This window comes from Aptenodytes patagonicus, chromosome 17, assembly GCF_965638725.1.
Source record: "Aptenodytes patagonicus chromosome 17, bAptPat1.pri.cur, whole genome shotgun sequence".
NCBI lineage: Eukaryota > Metazoa > Chordata > Aves > Sphenisciformes > Spheniscidae > Aptenodytes > Aptenodytes patagonicus.
Genome location: NC_134965.1, coordinates 4,677,861 through 4,693,140, shown reverse-complemented (window position 1 = coordinate 4,693,140; position 15,280 = coordinate 4,677,861). Strand labels below are relative to the sequence as shown.

The window sequence follows — 15,280 nt, the reverse complement described above, 5'->3', positions numbered from 1 at the left end:
CCATTGCCGTCTTTCTTGGGACCTTTCAGAGATCCAACTCGGAGTCAAGGGCTTAATCTGCTATTATCAAATATAATGAAGAAATCTGGCTACTTTGCAATAGAAGATGAGTGAGCCCTGATCTCTAGCTCTTGTTCTGTTTCCACATGATAGCTTCTCTTTAACCATAAACAGATGCCACCTATTACATTGGCACAAGTGAAGCTGAACACATCAAATTTTGTCTGATCTACTTCTTACCTTCTTGCCTCACTACTTCTACCTCTTGAATTATTGCCCTCCCTCTTCATGCTTTTAATTTTTAAATTAAATGTTCGTTTACATTAAGCAAACTAAACTAACCTTGCAGAAGATTAAAAAGACAGTGAGAGAGACATCCAGAGTTGTCTTTCTTACAGGACTGTTCTCAAGATGTAAGCAGAAAATTGGATAGGTGTCATTTTCCTTTACTCTTTGTAACTTAAAATGTATCAAGGAGGTTTGAAAGAAGCAACTGTGATTTTTTTAAAGCTTTTTTCTTAAATCCTGCTGAGGTTTTGTAATAGCCATATAACCATTTCTTAATCTAGAGGAAAGCAAAAGTTACATTTCCAATGTAAAAAATAAGCAGAGAGTTTGAACGGCTAGTAGGGTTATTAATCAGAGAGATGATGATAAGGTTAATCAGATGTGTTATACAAGTAAAATGAATAAAATCAAGATAGACTTTCATTGTCACTGAGAAGGACGTGAAAGAAAAGTTAGCTTTGCTGAAGGTACAGAACCCTGACCCTACACATGAAACCCAAGGAAGCTTACAGTTTCCCAGGTCAGGCCCCAAGAAACCCCTGTCAAAACACATGAAGCCTTGACTGGATGTTATCAACACTTGAAAGATCAACATGGAAGGAACAGGGAAAGACTTCAGACCTCTTATTTAGTACAAACAAGCTAAAATGGCTATGATTTCCTCACTTTTTTCATGGTATCCTTAATTTTCATATGACCCCCTTAGGCTGTGCAACAGATCATCCTCCTATAGTCAGTGAACTGAGACTGCTGCCAACCTTCCTACCACCCTTCTCACTTGACCAGTTCCTCAAATTATCTATGATCCACAGGAACTTTCTCTTTGCTTAATGTGACATATCATGAAAAATGCATGAAGAATTTGCTCTAAACAGCTAAAGTATGAGGGTAATAAGTGAAGGGCTAGCTATGAAGACTAACTCCTGCCTCCTTTACTGGACTTGGCACAGCAGAGCACGTGCACAGTCTCAGTTTAGGTAGATGGTGTAGGAAAGAACTAAGCAACCTAAGGGACATTCCTGGAACAAGAACAAACATGCATAAACTGACCATGGAAATTAGAAGGCTTCTTCCTATCAAAAGAAGGAAATTCTGGAGCAAACGCCCAAATAAAGTAGGAAACTGGGAGGATAGGAGAGACGACAAGGAGGAAAGAGCATATTTTTGAATAGCACAATCTGTTCATGAAAAAGATTGGGAATTTGACTCACTGCAGAAGCAAAAGACTGGACCCAGCAACCCAAAAGGTCATTTTCAATTCTAGGTTTCCTCTCGTCCTTTCCAAACCAGAACGGGTGAGTTCTAATTCTAAAGGAAAAACAATTTGTTCTTTCTCTGCACTTGCCTGTGCAAACATGTAAGTTAAAATGCATGTCACCTCTTTCCCATGCTCAAGCAAGGACAATAAAAAAAAAAAAGAATGTGGCCCATAACAAGTATAAATTAATGATGTTTTAATATGCATTCAATGTGGCAAAAAATTTCCCATATTTCATACAGCTTTACAAATGAAGCATATCTTATATGATTGATCACAAATAAACAGAATAGAATCAAGCAGGTAATATACAAGGGCAAAATATTAAAAAATTGATTCTTACCTTTTGCTTTTGTAAGAAAATGAGACTCGTGTTCATGTTTGTTTACATGAGTTGGCCCCATATAACTTTGGAACTGGTTCATAATTCCCACTCAAATTTGACATACTTGAGATATTTAATTCCTGCAAGTTTTATGAAAGTAGATGGCCAAGTGAAGAAGACAGATTATTCATCCCTCATTGAAGAAGCAGGCTAAAATGAACTCAACCCCCATTAAACATCAGAGAATCCATGCCGAAACACAATCCAGGATATAAATCCATAGGAAAAAAGATTTCCCTGTTTGCAGAACTACTTTTGTTGAATGAGATCACAGAGAGATAACATCAGCATGACAGAATCTAATCACCACTCAACAAACATTTTGGAAACAAGTCAGCAACCACATCTGCTTCAACAGAACCAGAGCCTCATGTGACAGGAAGCTTATTAGAAACCCTGTCTCTCATTATTTTGTTTTTGCTTATAACTTCCCAGCATGAATATTCAATATTGCAAAATGAAGCAGTTTCCTTCACAGACCGTCCAGAATGGAGAAAGAAATTGGGCCAGACATTCCAGATCCTGAAGAAATTGGTGCCTGTGGAGCTATGGATTTCTACCAGCAAAACATCTGGCACAAAGTAACATTAAACATGAATAACTTGCTTCTCTTTCCTCTTACCATTGGTATGAGGCAAGAATGACTCCACTGAAGTTTGCTTGATGTATCAAGCCTGAAAACAAGACAAAAGAAGAAAATGAGCCCTTTAAACATAGCAAGACATCTTAAAGGAGTATAACTCAAAATATCTTATTTCCTCAACAGCATAAAATGTTACATTGTGAGACGTTTTTCTTGGTTACTACATGTGAAACAGTTGCTTCACAATATTCTGAATGCAACTTAGGAATTCCCATTTGATGCTCTTTCATGGCTTTGGTCATAGCCCAGGAGTCAGAGCCTCTGCACAGGTAAATTTGGGCGATTTGCAACACCATTCATCTGAAAATCTGCCCAGGAGTGGCGCCAAGTGTCTTAAGTCCCAGGAAGGGTAATGGGAGCTCTGTGTGCTCAGCCTGTCTTAGCTGAAACACTTCCTAAAGTGAAAGGAGTTCATCTCAAACACCTCTAAATTAGGTGGTCTGTATGCATCAGCCCTTGATTCGCCTCTGCTGTCTCAGTTATCGAAGTGAAAAACATGTGAGCCTGCCCTTCCTCACTGTGCCCAGCAGTGGCATGTGATTTGGAAGGCTGCAGCCGTGGATCTCTTAAGTACGGGCACTTCCATCTGTTGTATGGTATCAGTCATACAACATGACAACAGCTCCCATTTCCTCTTCTCACTCTTCAACTCTGCAGGACTTCTTGCACATAAAGCAGGACCGGCAGCGGGATCTGTCAGTGCTGAGCAGTGGGATACCGTTCACTTCCCCTGGCAGGGAGATCTTGCATGGATGTATCCACACTAGGTCCCTATGGGGGGCAGAGACATTTTATACAGACAAAAACTCTCCAACAGGGTTACACTCTGCAGACACATCAGGCAATATCTTCCCTGAGTCTCCGGATGACCACTCTTTCTTCTTCCTCCATCACCTTGAGGACAGATAAAAAGCCTTTCAGGGAGATCTTAAGTTAGTGTTGCCATTTCAACCCCACAGATGCCAAAGTGATTTTATACTCTTTCTGCTCAACTAATTGCCAAGCCCCAACAAAGAGACTTTAATGTGTTGCACCAGGCAATAAACCATCCTCTATTGGCTCTAGAAACAGGGAAGCAAGAGAGGGAATGTAAAGCTGGAACAAAGCACATACCCAGAGCAGGTCCAAATACTTGCAGAAACTGATTTATCCAAAGATTTGATACCAGATGTTCTATTCAGACAACTTTAACAGAGCTCCATAGAACATTAAATGCTTCTCATGTTTTCAGTATTCAAACCACTCCATCTGGGCACTTCTGCCATAGGGCACAAACAAAACACTACTTAATATTAATCAATCAAAGAAGTGAGTTCTGCTCTGCAAGTCCAATATAAAAAGAGTAAGAGCAAACACATGCTAAGTTGTTCTGGGAATGCTGAGCACAACAGAGGAGCTGTCTTGGATTACGGCATTTCTAACTTATGCCAGCCCAAAGTCTGATTTTAGGAGGAATATATTAGTGGTATGTTACTACAAACATTGGGCTAAACTGGGGCACTCTGCATCTTTGATTAATAAATATCCTGTTCCTAATATACCAAACATTCCTGTTTCCTTGTTTACCTAGAGTTTCAATAGACTGTTGCACAACTACTAGTCCATGGAAAAGTTGCATGCTTTTTCTTGGACATCTATTTGGGTATCACTTCTTTGCAGATAATATTAATTTTTGCCTGTGACCATTTTTAGCCTCATGGACTCCTTGTTCTCCTATTAGTTCCTTCTCTCTAGCCCACAAAAGCCTGTAGCCATATGTAATAAGACGAATTACTACTTATTGCATGCTTCTGTGCAAAATCTTTTTCCAAATCATTTTCCTTCTTGAAATCCAGGATGACCTACATTTGTCAAGCAATACAAGGCTGTTGAGACTGGGCAGTGGCAGCTGAAGTTACTTCTTCCTTATTTTCTCAGCTGCCAGTGCAACTTCCTAGCCTCTTTTTGCTGATTCCACTCTGCAAAGGGGATGGATTACAGGATAAGGATCTGGCCCAATTTTCTCTCTCTGCCATAGCTCCTTCCCTTCATGGATTTAATTTGCATACTTTTCTTGACCAGCCTCATCTATTGCCACCTCCACTTCCTCCTGCTTGTGTCTTTTGCTCCCTCAGTCATCAATAATCCAACTCAGAATAGAGCTCTTCTTTAAAAGACGTGATCTTCCAGGTTGTCTCGTGTCTTCCTGAAAGGTTGACAACTTTGCCAGTCTTCCCTTAGAAGTTCCTTCTATAACTGACTGTAGCCTCTTTTTATTTAGATCATCATGTGCCCCCCCAGGTTTAGCTTGACTATGAGATGCACAGAGATGCCTTTGTATCAATGCCATGGAGTTTTTCTGTATTTACTCTGATTAGACACTGGATGGTGCTCTTTGCACTTTCATGCCAGCAAAAGCACTTTCAAAGCAAGCAAACTCCCTCTTCTCATCAGAATTTTAAAAATTCCCCAGGGTCAGATACAGTTACATGTCTAAGCCTCTAAATCCTGTGGGAAGAGCATGTTTTGACTACACAGAATGTAGCTGAAGCTGCAGTGGAAGAAGCTCAGCTAGGTAAAGACAAATGCCAAATAAAATGTCACTGCCTATTACACACAAATCCACCAAGTAGTGGCTTTCACATTCCTCCTCAAATATTTTATTTGCTAATTGGTTCCTTATCAATGTTCCCCATAGCAACAGAAGAGATGTAAGTGGCATAAAGTGGGCTGAATGACATTATGTCTGCATGTAAACATAACTCGGATTGTGCATGGAGGAGATGATCTGAAGGAGGTTAACAACATAATGTGAAACCTCTTGTGGTCTCAGAGGAGAAGGGAGCTTCTTAATGCTGCATGAATGGTGAAAGAGTAAGGCAGGAAAGTGAATCTCAGCAGCAAACATTTTTGAGAGAATCAAACTGAGGTTCTGTAGAAAATGAGTTCATTCGATCTTTTTACCTGCTAAGAAATATTAATTTTACAACAGATGTTTGTCTTCAGCTATTTTTCAAAGAAGGTCAGAAGCTTTTTGATATTTTTAAACATGTGATGAATAAGCAAAGGAAATACACTTTATGGCAAAAAAGCTATAGGGAGATAGGAGATACATGTTTGGTTTTTTCCCCCCTGCTGCTGACTTTTGTGTATCCCCAGACAAATCAGGCTCTCTCTCTGGGTCTTCCCAGCCTGTAAATCTGAGATAATTTCTTCTCTTCCGGCTCTACTAAACGGCTCTTTCTCCAGTGAAAGGTGCCACAGAAGTACAAAATATTTTGTGTGTCTGCATCTAAGGGACATAGATCTGGAAAAGGCACTCTAGTAAAATAAAGAGGCAAATAGAGACCACTGTAACACCTAGGAGAAATCAGGGAAAATAGGGAATAAAAGGATTCATAAGAATGGGATGGCATTGATGAGAAACAGTTGGACTAGCTGGGTCTACCCACTGACCTAAGATGTGGGATTTAAACTTGTATTAACAAGCGTTTGGGTTGGTCCACCTCTGGACATACAGGCATAGGCAGAGCCCCAGAAAAGGCTCAGGAATCACTGAAGAGTCCCACCTCGAGGAAGGGTTTGAGCTATGCTTTTGGAGCTTCCAGCAATCCTACCTGGATTAAACTGTTCAGAAGGGTGGGTTTGTTCAGCTGAAGGATTTGCAAAGATTTGGTGATCCTCTGAAACCCTATGGCATCTCTTCAGCTGCCTGGTCCATTGTTTACACAAAGACTGCTCAGTCTTCTTGAGTATCATGTTCTTCTAAATATCTCCAAGGACAGTTCTGAAAGGGACATACTGAGAGTTAACAGTTGAATTAACAAAACATTCCAAAATGAGCACTGCTGTTGAAGTCTTAACATGGAAATCTTTTGGCTACACCATTTAATGACACACATGGGACAATGAATTTTACGGTACTTGCAACACTCCCTCCTTCTCTTGGCAAATGGGCATTGCAATCATTAGAATTGTTGTGGTTTAACCTGGCAGGCAGCTAAACACCACACAGCCGGTCGCTCACTCCCCGCCCCACAGTGGGATGGGGGAGAGAATCGGGAAAAAAAAAGTAAAATTTGTGGGTTGAGATAAAGACAGTTTAATAGGACAGAAAAGGAAAGGATAATAATAATAATGATAAAAGAATGTATTTGTGGGTTGAGATAAAGACAGTTTAATACGAGAGAAAAGGAAGGGATAATAATAATAATAATAATAATAATAATAATAATAATAATGATAAAAGAATATACAAAATAAGTTATGCACAATGCAACTGCTCACCACCCGCCGACCAATGCCCAGCCAGTTCCCAAGCAGTGGTCACTGTCCCCTGGCCAACTCCCCCCAGTTTCTATACTGAGCATGACGTGACATGGTATGGAATATCCCTCTGGCCAGTTTGGGTCAGCTGTCCTGGCTGTGCCCGCTCCCAGCTTCTCACTGGCAGGGCATGAGAAGCTGAAAAGTCCTTGACTAGTGTAAGCACTGCTCAGCAACAACTAAAACATCGGTGTGTTATCAACATTATTCTCATCCTAAATCCAAAACACAGCACTGTACCAGCTACTAGGAAGAAAATTAACTCTGTCCTAGCTGAAACCAGGACAAGAATTTATGGGATATCTGATCTGCTTATGCCTCAGAGGAAGAAAATAGGATAAATGGCCCAATCCTGCAGATCTGACATGACTCACCTTATTGATGTTAATGAACTGGTCTTCTCGAGATTAGGAAGTTGAATGCATGAGATGCAACTGCTAATATGGTCTGTTGTTTTGAAAAATACTACTACATGCAATATTTATGTGCAAAACAGCCTCAAAAAGCAGGACCCCCTATTGTTATTTTAGGTTTTTTAAAGAAAAGTATAATCTCATAAACAGAGTGAAAAACAAGAGAGTTCTCTCTGGGGTCCCAGTACCCTTGTCCCTGCTGCTGGATCATGTTGGGCTTTGCTGGGTGAGGTCCAATGAATGTGTGGTGACTGACATGGGCCTTGCTGGTGCCCGCTCTCCTCTATTATAAAATTCTGCTACAGTAACAGAGCTGGCAGGAGGACTGTGTGCATCCGCACTTCAACTACTGCAATACGAAGTCCAGCATCTCTACTTAAATCACTGATGAAGGCAGATTTGGGCTAAGGCTAAACACTGCATGGCTAAGCACAATCCTACACTCCACTCTCTCCGCTTCACTACAACAGTTATCTCTAACACAAAGGCAGAGCAGGCTATAGGGCACTAGCAGTTTAAACCACTACGGGAAGGTTTGCCAGAATATTTGCTGAACCCCTTTGCATCCTTCTCTGTGTGTCTGTAGACAGGTGCAGATAACTTTGTTAATACAGGTATAGCGACTCCGAATGGGTTATGGTATATTTTTAGATCTTCCAGCGAAGGAGTGTGTAAGTACAAAGCAGTGTTGGTTTTGTGCCTCCCTGCAATGACAATTCTAATGAAGTACTGCTGAGCAAGGTTACCCAAAAGACTATGCTCTTCATGTGTCCTTTGTTATGCACACAGAATGAGTTTCTGATTCCTTGGTTATTTTGCAGTAAGAAAAATTGTTTAGTTTCATGGTACATCACAATATGCAATGAGCTTGCCTCTTGGGAACCCAGAGAGCTTTCAAATCTTAATATAGACATCTTTCAAATGAGATCATTAATGTGCATATATCTAGATTTAGGGCCAATGCAAGCACTTCAATTTTTGCCTGCCAAATTTTCATTTTTGGCTTCATTTGCTTCCCATATATTCAAGGAACTGTACCACATGGAATCCTTTAAACAATAGATGGGATAACATAATTTTTCAATTGCTCTTGAAAAGGTTTTTAACCACATAAACTATTCTAGGGTTCGCTAAGAAGTTACCATTGCAAATAACATAATTGTTCCAGACTGAATTCCTTGCATTCCAGAATAACTTTTGAAGCAAAGACCATGACTGGTTTGGGATTTTTAACCAACCTCTTTATGGTAATACTTAGATGAATGTAAATTTTCTCCAAAAGCTTTGCATTAAAAAGAAAGGACCAAAGCCTACAAACACTCATATCTGCAGAACTAATACTTAATGCTAACAACCCATCAATCTCAACAAAAGGAAAATAAACGTTTAAACATTAGGAAACTCTGAACGCTTTTTTATTTTAAACAAATAAAAAAGTGAGAAAAACAGTAGACAAACTCTGGCAAGCCTAGAAATATATAAAGTGCAAGCAATAAATTTTGGTTTTCCTCTTCTCTTTTGCTAGAAGGACAAGTCCGTTACTTGCCTTTTGAATGAACCCAAAGCTTGCTGTTGTGAGCAGCCGAGTCCCTCCTTAAAGATGCGTGCAACTTCTGTTTCCCTGGGCTTCACCTGGAGTTAAGAACACACAATTTTTTCTGGTCACATTTACTCTCCACACATTCAAACCATTCTTGTTGCATTCATCTAAAGACAATGTCATTTCATGGTTTGTCCAATGAAGGAGACTATTACCAAAATCTTCACTGTCTAACACCTACAGGTAGAGTCATCTGGGTCAGATGAGCTGTTGCTCTTAAAATTAGTTCTCCTACTTGCTCAGGCAGAGGGTCCTCAGTTCTGCAATTTTCTTCCTCTACGAGTGCAGTGGAGTCTAGTCTTGGCAACCCACAAAGCTGCTTCCCAAGTCTACCTTGTTACTCAGCTTTCTTGGATGGACTGAATTAAACAGTGGGTGGTTTATGAGATGAACTACACTGGGGAGCAGGGCCTGTAATCCACTGCATACTCCTACCGTACGGGACACAATGGAATCAAACTTCTTTGTGGCCAGTAGGCCAGCAAAGCAACATAAATGGGAAACAGCACACTTCAGAGGGTCTTTTTGATCTCCGTTTTGATTCTGTGCTACAGGCCAGCTTCTCATTTCCCACACATCAGCCCGTTTCCACTGAATTCGCACCAGCTGTAGACTTGGCCTTTCAAGTCCAGAACTTTAGTTTATCTTTTTAAATACTCTGTTTTTTGTAGAATCGGCTTAGCTGTCGTATAAAACAATAGTATCTTGTACCATTCAAAACTAAAGAAATTAGCTCTGTATTTTATTAGCCTCACTTCCTATGAATACAAAGCTTTTGTGATCATACTCTTCATCGGTCTGATCACAGCCCTGGCCCTCTGATCATCCACATCAAGGGACTTGCTGGAGTGTGCAGTGACTTCCCCCAAAGCTGTGTACTTTGCTGCAAGTGGTAGTACAACATATGTAATTGGGTCTCGTCCTGTTATGGAGTTGGGACATAGCCAGGGTAACTCAACCAGACTTAGGATCTGGGACTAGTTTCACAGATAAAGACAGCGATCATTACATTCTTCAAAGTCTAATGAAAATAGATGCTTTAGTTGATGTTGAAGTGCCCCAATTAAAGGAAAAAAAAAAGAAAAAGCAAAGCCACCCAGAGAGAAAAATCTTTCTACATGCTCAAAAAAAAGTAGGGAAAGTTTCATTTGGAACTTGGCCATTCATAAGCACTGAAATCAGTCAACCACAAGACAGATCTATTCGGAAAACAGATTTAATTACCTCTTTGGCTACTTGTTTATTTTATTTTCCTCAGGCAAAAAAAAAATACTTCTTCTCTCCTAGATGTGTTATGTAAATTACTTCACTATGCTCTTTGCAACCAACTAACCACAGTCCCCCTCAGTTTACTCCTGGTCTCCAGACAACCACCTAGTGTACACACTTACTGCTTGTCACTGGATGTTACTGTTTAAACAAAAGCTGTGAACTTATCTTTTTCAGTAAGTCTGCAAGATTAAATTTCAGGCACAGTGCAAGGTGACAGCTACTCCTCCAGCTCGTACTAACGCAGCACATGCTCTCCAGGAAGATGCATCTTCCATTAACTTGTGTCTGCTGCTTGTGGTACTGATGCTGAAAATGCCCATGTTAGACTTCTAGGTCAAATATATTCGATAAAATGCATGGGATTCTAGGAGCGCTATTATTTCTGGAGAAGCTTATTCCAGAAATAGTCTTTGCTCACCTGCAGCTCTCTAGATCTGACCCATGTCTCACTGATTCATTAATACTGCGCTTGTCCAACATTTACAGCACAGGGATTGGAATTCAGGACTTTTGGTCTCTGCTGGTTCTGCCACTGCAATAGGTCTTTTTCTATGACTGCAAACCGCTGTTAAACTTTGCTTGCTTCTTTTAAGGTTTAGCTGAGTCATGCTGGAAAATCCTTTGAGATCAAGGCTATAAGAACTACAAGTGATTAGAACTAAATGGGACGTTTTGGGAGGCACATAGGAAGTTACCCATTTGTTCCAGGTCCCAAGACATTGTGAATAGATACTACATAAATGTTTACCTCTGTCAAGTCCAATTACTGTCCAGAAAAAGAAGGAAAGATTAAGTAAGAACCATACCTATAAAGCTAGTACAGCTTTAGATTGGAGAACAAGACAGGAAAAAAAAAAAAAGTACGAGCCCCTTGAGAGTTTTCCTATTCTTCAAACTACTGTATAAATCCCATTTAATATGTAAGCTGAGGAGTTCCGATGCAGATTTTGAAATGTTGCAGTTCCAGTAGTCAATATTTTGTCAATGGAAGTGATGGAAGGGATATGATATTCATCCCTTAATAAGTTTTAGGTACAACAGATATCAAGCTTGATATTATCTTACTTTCTGTTTGCAGCAGGAGTGATGCATAAGGGGTTGATCCCGGGCCGATCAAAACGTGGGAGTTTTGCCTTGACATGAACAAGATGAAAGTAGCTGCTAATATGGGTGGTTTGGGGTACCCATATGAACACACACGAGGAAGAGTTTCAAGAGCTCAGTTCCCACAGTTAGGACTAGATTTTCAAAAGGATTTATGTGTTGAATGCTTATAATATCCAGCTACTTCTAAAAGAGCCTAAGCAGGAGCTAAGAAATTTGGAAATGTACCTCAAGTGATACTTAGTCCTTTGACCATTTTGTCACTAAGCCAGCAATTCTGTGAGCAATTTGCAGGTCTGGGTTCTCCAAATACCTATGAAAAGAAAGTTCTAAATGCCTCCAGTTGGGAACACTGAAAAGTTAAGTCTTTTGCTTAAACCTGCTTTTTACAACAGCAAAGACTGAGAAGATTTATCTCAATTGATCAAAATAGGCAAAATGTAAAGGATTAATTTTCAAAGACTCCCTAAGTCAAGTTTGTATTTGGTTTAACTGAGCAAAAATGTAATATGAAATGCAGAATCCCATGTCTTGCCATACCCCCTATTTTGATAGCAAGGTCTGATAAACTGTGGCAACAAGTGAGGGGAAGGGTGAAGGTTCTGTGAGACCCAGTTTAAAAATGACTGATTTTTAGGGTATGCAAGCTGTAAGAAAGGCAAGCCGTAATAGATCCTGCCCTTGACAGGACTTGGTATCTTACTATCCACTCCAACACTGCTTTCTGTGGTTTTACATGTGCCCAAAGGATGTCAATCTACTTTTTTATTGGTAAAAACCTGGAGTTTAGACATGATCTTCCAGTTTGGTGGAAGGATTAACACCTTCCTCCATCAACACAGACCAACGCACCATGGGTGGTGAGGAAGAGATCCCGTGGCTGGACAGGCTCCTTCTGCCATCCATCCTGGTCACACCTGCTTCCCTCCCTAGATTATACAGCAGAATAGTATTTTATTGGTGCCACTTTAACCAATTCCCTTAATAATAAAAGCTAACTATACGTTTAGCCTAGCCTATGCAAGTAGGCCCAGGGGATGTCTCCCTGGCCCGGGAAGCCCGGGGGCAGGGCCTCGCCGCGGCCCGGGAGACCACTCGGGCCCGCAGGCCAGGCCGAGGCCGTGGGGACATGCCAGGCGGAGGGGGCAGGCGGCGGCTCAGCACCGCCCGGCCCGGCCCGGCCCGGCCCGCGCCACGACCGGGCCCTAAGGCGAACCCGGGGCGGCGGGAACCCCGCCGGGCGCCATCAGCCCCACCAGCTCCTCCGTCAGCCCGCCGCCGCCCCGGCCTTGCCCTGCCCGTACGGGCGGAGGCTTCGGCCCCGCTCCCACCGGGGCCGGCTCTGCCTCCCCTCTCGCCGTTGGCTGACAAAGCACCTCAGCATGGGACCGGGCGGCGGCAGCCGGCCCGGGAGAAGCCACCCTGCCCCTGTCCCCGCCGCGGCGGCAGTCAGCGCGGACCCAGCGCTCCCAGCGCCGGTGGCGGCAGCCGGTCCCATGGTCTCACCGTGGGCGCCTGCGCGGCGCTCCTCCTCCTCCTCCTCCTCCTCCCGCCGGCGGCGGCCGCTGTCAGGATGAGGCGGAGGAGGCGGAGGCCCAGGCCGGCAGCTCCTGTCTCTCGCCGGGGCCCCCTGGCGTAGCGGTTCCCGCTCCGACGCCGCGGCTGGAGGCGGAGGAGGCCGCGGCGGCGCCGCCCGCCCGCCTGCCGGAGCCATGGCCCAGCCCGGCCCGAGTCCCCCGACGGACGGTAAAGGGGGAGGCGGCCTCGCTCCGCGGAGCCGGGCGGCCGCGGCCTGCCCAGCCCCGGGCTCGCCTGCGGAGACCCGGGGGGCGGGGGGCAGCGGCCTGGATGAGGCGGCCTTGCCGGGCCGCGGCGGTGGGTGGTGACGGCGGCGGGGAGGTGGGATCCGCCGGGACAGGGTGCGTGGGACAGCCGCGGGGGCGGCCCGGGGCGGGGGCATGCACGAAGGGGAGACCCGCGGAGAGGCCTGTGGGGCCGGGAGGGAGCCTTGCCCGGACGGTGGCGGGGCGGCGCGGCCGTGGGAGCCGCCGTGCGAGGGGACGGCGGGCGGTGGGCGCCCCGGGGGGAGCTTGGCTGGGAGAGGTGGGTCGGGAAGGCCTTGCGAGGAGGAAGGGGGCATCGCAGGTGGTTATTAGTCTGTAAATGTGCTTAATGTGGAGCAAGGGCGGTTCCCCAGCGCGCACAAGGAGGGAGGATAATGCTTCAGAGGACGCGCTGCTGCCAGGAAAGGGGCTCTCAGCCTGGGTGTGTGGTGGGACGAGGAAGGCCTCCCCGCCCGGGGAAGAGGGGGACCGCGGGAGGGGAGGAAAAGGGTGGTGATGCTTGTATCCAGGTAGACATTTCTTGGCTGGGCAGGACTTCGTCATTGATTTGGCCGCGGCAGGTGATGTAGGGCTGTATTCACTGTGTGCGTGTGTGGAAAAGGCACTTCAGGAGGTTGAGGTCAGGATACTTGGCAGGGACAGATTGTTCCTGTGCTGGAAAAGACAAAGAAAATGACAGCTCTTCTCTCAGGATGGTATTTACCTGGGCAGGAGGAAGATCAGCTTTCCCTGAAGGTTTTTGTTATGGAAAGGTTATTTGTTTCTGGTTTGGGAGGAATTACGGACAAGGAAGTATTTTTTTCCCTTGGAATAGGTTACAGAACTGTATGCTTATCGGAAAAACTGTAGGTAATGCTTAGCTTGGAAGATGGGATTGAAGGGACAGTGTTTAGTGTATGGGATGTATGGGAAGGGGTGAGAGAGCAAGAAATTTAAGTTGAGGCTGATCATAATGTAGAAATAGGAGGACTATAGAGAGATGTGCAGAATCTTGAAGGATAGGTGCTTACCCAGCCAAGGGACTATGCCAGAGCTCTCTAAAAAAAGAGAGCAGATGAGTTTCCCTGGGAAAGCACTCTGTTAGAAAAGGGCAATGATGTATTCTTAATTATGCATATCTAGGGAATTGTGTGGGCTTTTTTTTTTTTTTTGTGGAGTTACACGAGAAAGTGCTCATCCTCAGGGATTTCAGTATTTCAGTCTACCTTTTCAAAGTCTTAACGATGAAGGTGCTTAGATTGTGGGTTCTTTTCCTACATTAAGGTCAATGATTGCATGCTCGTCCTTCTAGAGCACTAAGGGGAAGGTGAATTTACTTGCTGTCATGCTTGTAAGATCAGTGTTGCTTTTGTGTACTTTCTGGTGAATAACCATTGTTTATTGTTCTTTAGCCTTTTCTTCTGAGAGCTACAGAACAACTTGAACAAATTTTCTTCTTGGCTTTTGCAGACTGTCTGACTGCAGGTGTGCAGCGGAACTGTGCGTTGTACAAATGTTTGCTGCCTCTTGACCAGGAAAGGTAGTTGTTTGTTAGTAGTATATTAGAAGTTACAAGTTGGATAGATTTTATTTTTTTGTTGTTGTTATTTAAAAAGAAGGCAGAAAGGTGCAAGTAAAATTTAGTGATTTGATAGGTTGATGAAGTCTTTCTTGTAGGAGGTACGAATTGCTGTCTTTCTCATGCTTTCTAGCTGTGGGAAGATGAGGATGCTGTAAATAAGGCACATGGCAGGGGGAACTGGCTGGAAGTTGGATGGATTCTGAAAGTGGTTGCTGTGTTCTCGCACTAAAGAATTACAGCTTCTAAAATGGCTCCTCTCCCTCATCCTCCTTTGGCAGTAATAGGACCAGTTTGGGTTTTTTTATCCACTTTGATTACTATACTATTGTTCTCATGTGTGTTGGTTTTATTTTTGAGTAACTTGCCAACAGTGTGCCTTGAAACTTCTCCGTTGTATTTTAATGTGGAGAAAATATTGAAGAAAGGAATTATTATATATTTTTGGTTGTCTGCATTGAATTTATTGCTTAAAGGATTAGTGTAACCTCTGATTTAAGATTACATGTGACAAAGTAGAACTGGATTAGTATGTTCCCCTAAGGAAAAATAATGGCTTTTTATAATTGCTTATATTGATTATAAATACCTTATGCATTCTTTACTTGTG

The 15,280-nt window shown here is 43.3% G+C and overlaps 1 protein-coding gene and 1 long non-coding RNA gene across 5 annotated transcripts in view; one reads left to right on the top strand and one right to left on the bottom strand.

Annotated features, from left to right (window-relative positions):
- Nucleotides 1-1,734: 1,734 nt before the first annotated feature.
- Nucleotides 1,735-12,699, bottom strand: LOC143168364 (uncharacterized). The gene is made up of 5 exons (XR_012996676.1): nt 12,645-12,699; nt 12,121-12,197; nt 8,839-8,924; nt 6,171-6,340; nt 1,735-2,605 (listed from the first exon to the last, which is right to left on the bottom strand). It is a non-coding gene; the product is annotated as an uncharacterized LOC143168364 (long non-coding RNA).
- A 152-nt stretch (nt 12,700-12,851) lies between these two features.
- Nucleotides 12,852-15,280, top strand: part of RABEP1 (rabaptin, RAB GTPase binding effector protein 1) — a 53,789-nt gene continuing 51,360 nt past the window's right edge. Inside the window, exon 1 of one of the 4 annotated variants that reach the window (XM_076354737.1) lies at nt 12,852-13,014. In XM_076354737.1, the coding sequence (XP_076210852.1) occupies nt 12,981-13,014 (34 nt within the window). In that variant the 5' untranslated portion in view covers nt 12,852-12,980. Of the gene's footprint in view, nt 13,015-13,122; nt 13,144-13,166; nt 13,188-15,280 lie in introns of those variants that run through there. The other 3 variants (XM_076354738.1, XM_076354741.1, XM_076354740.1) reach the window with 3 other exon arrangements.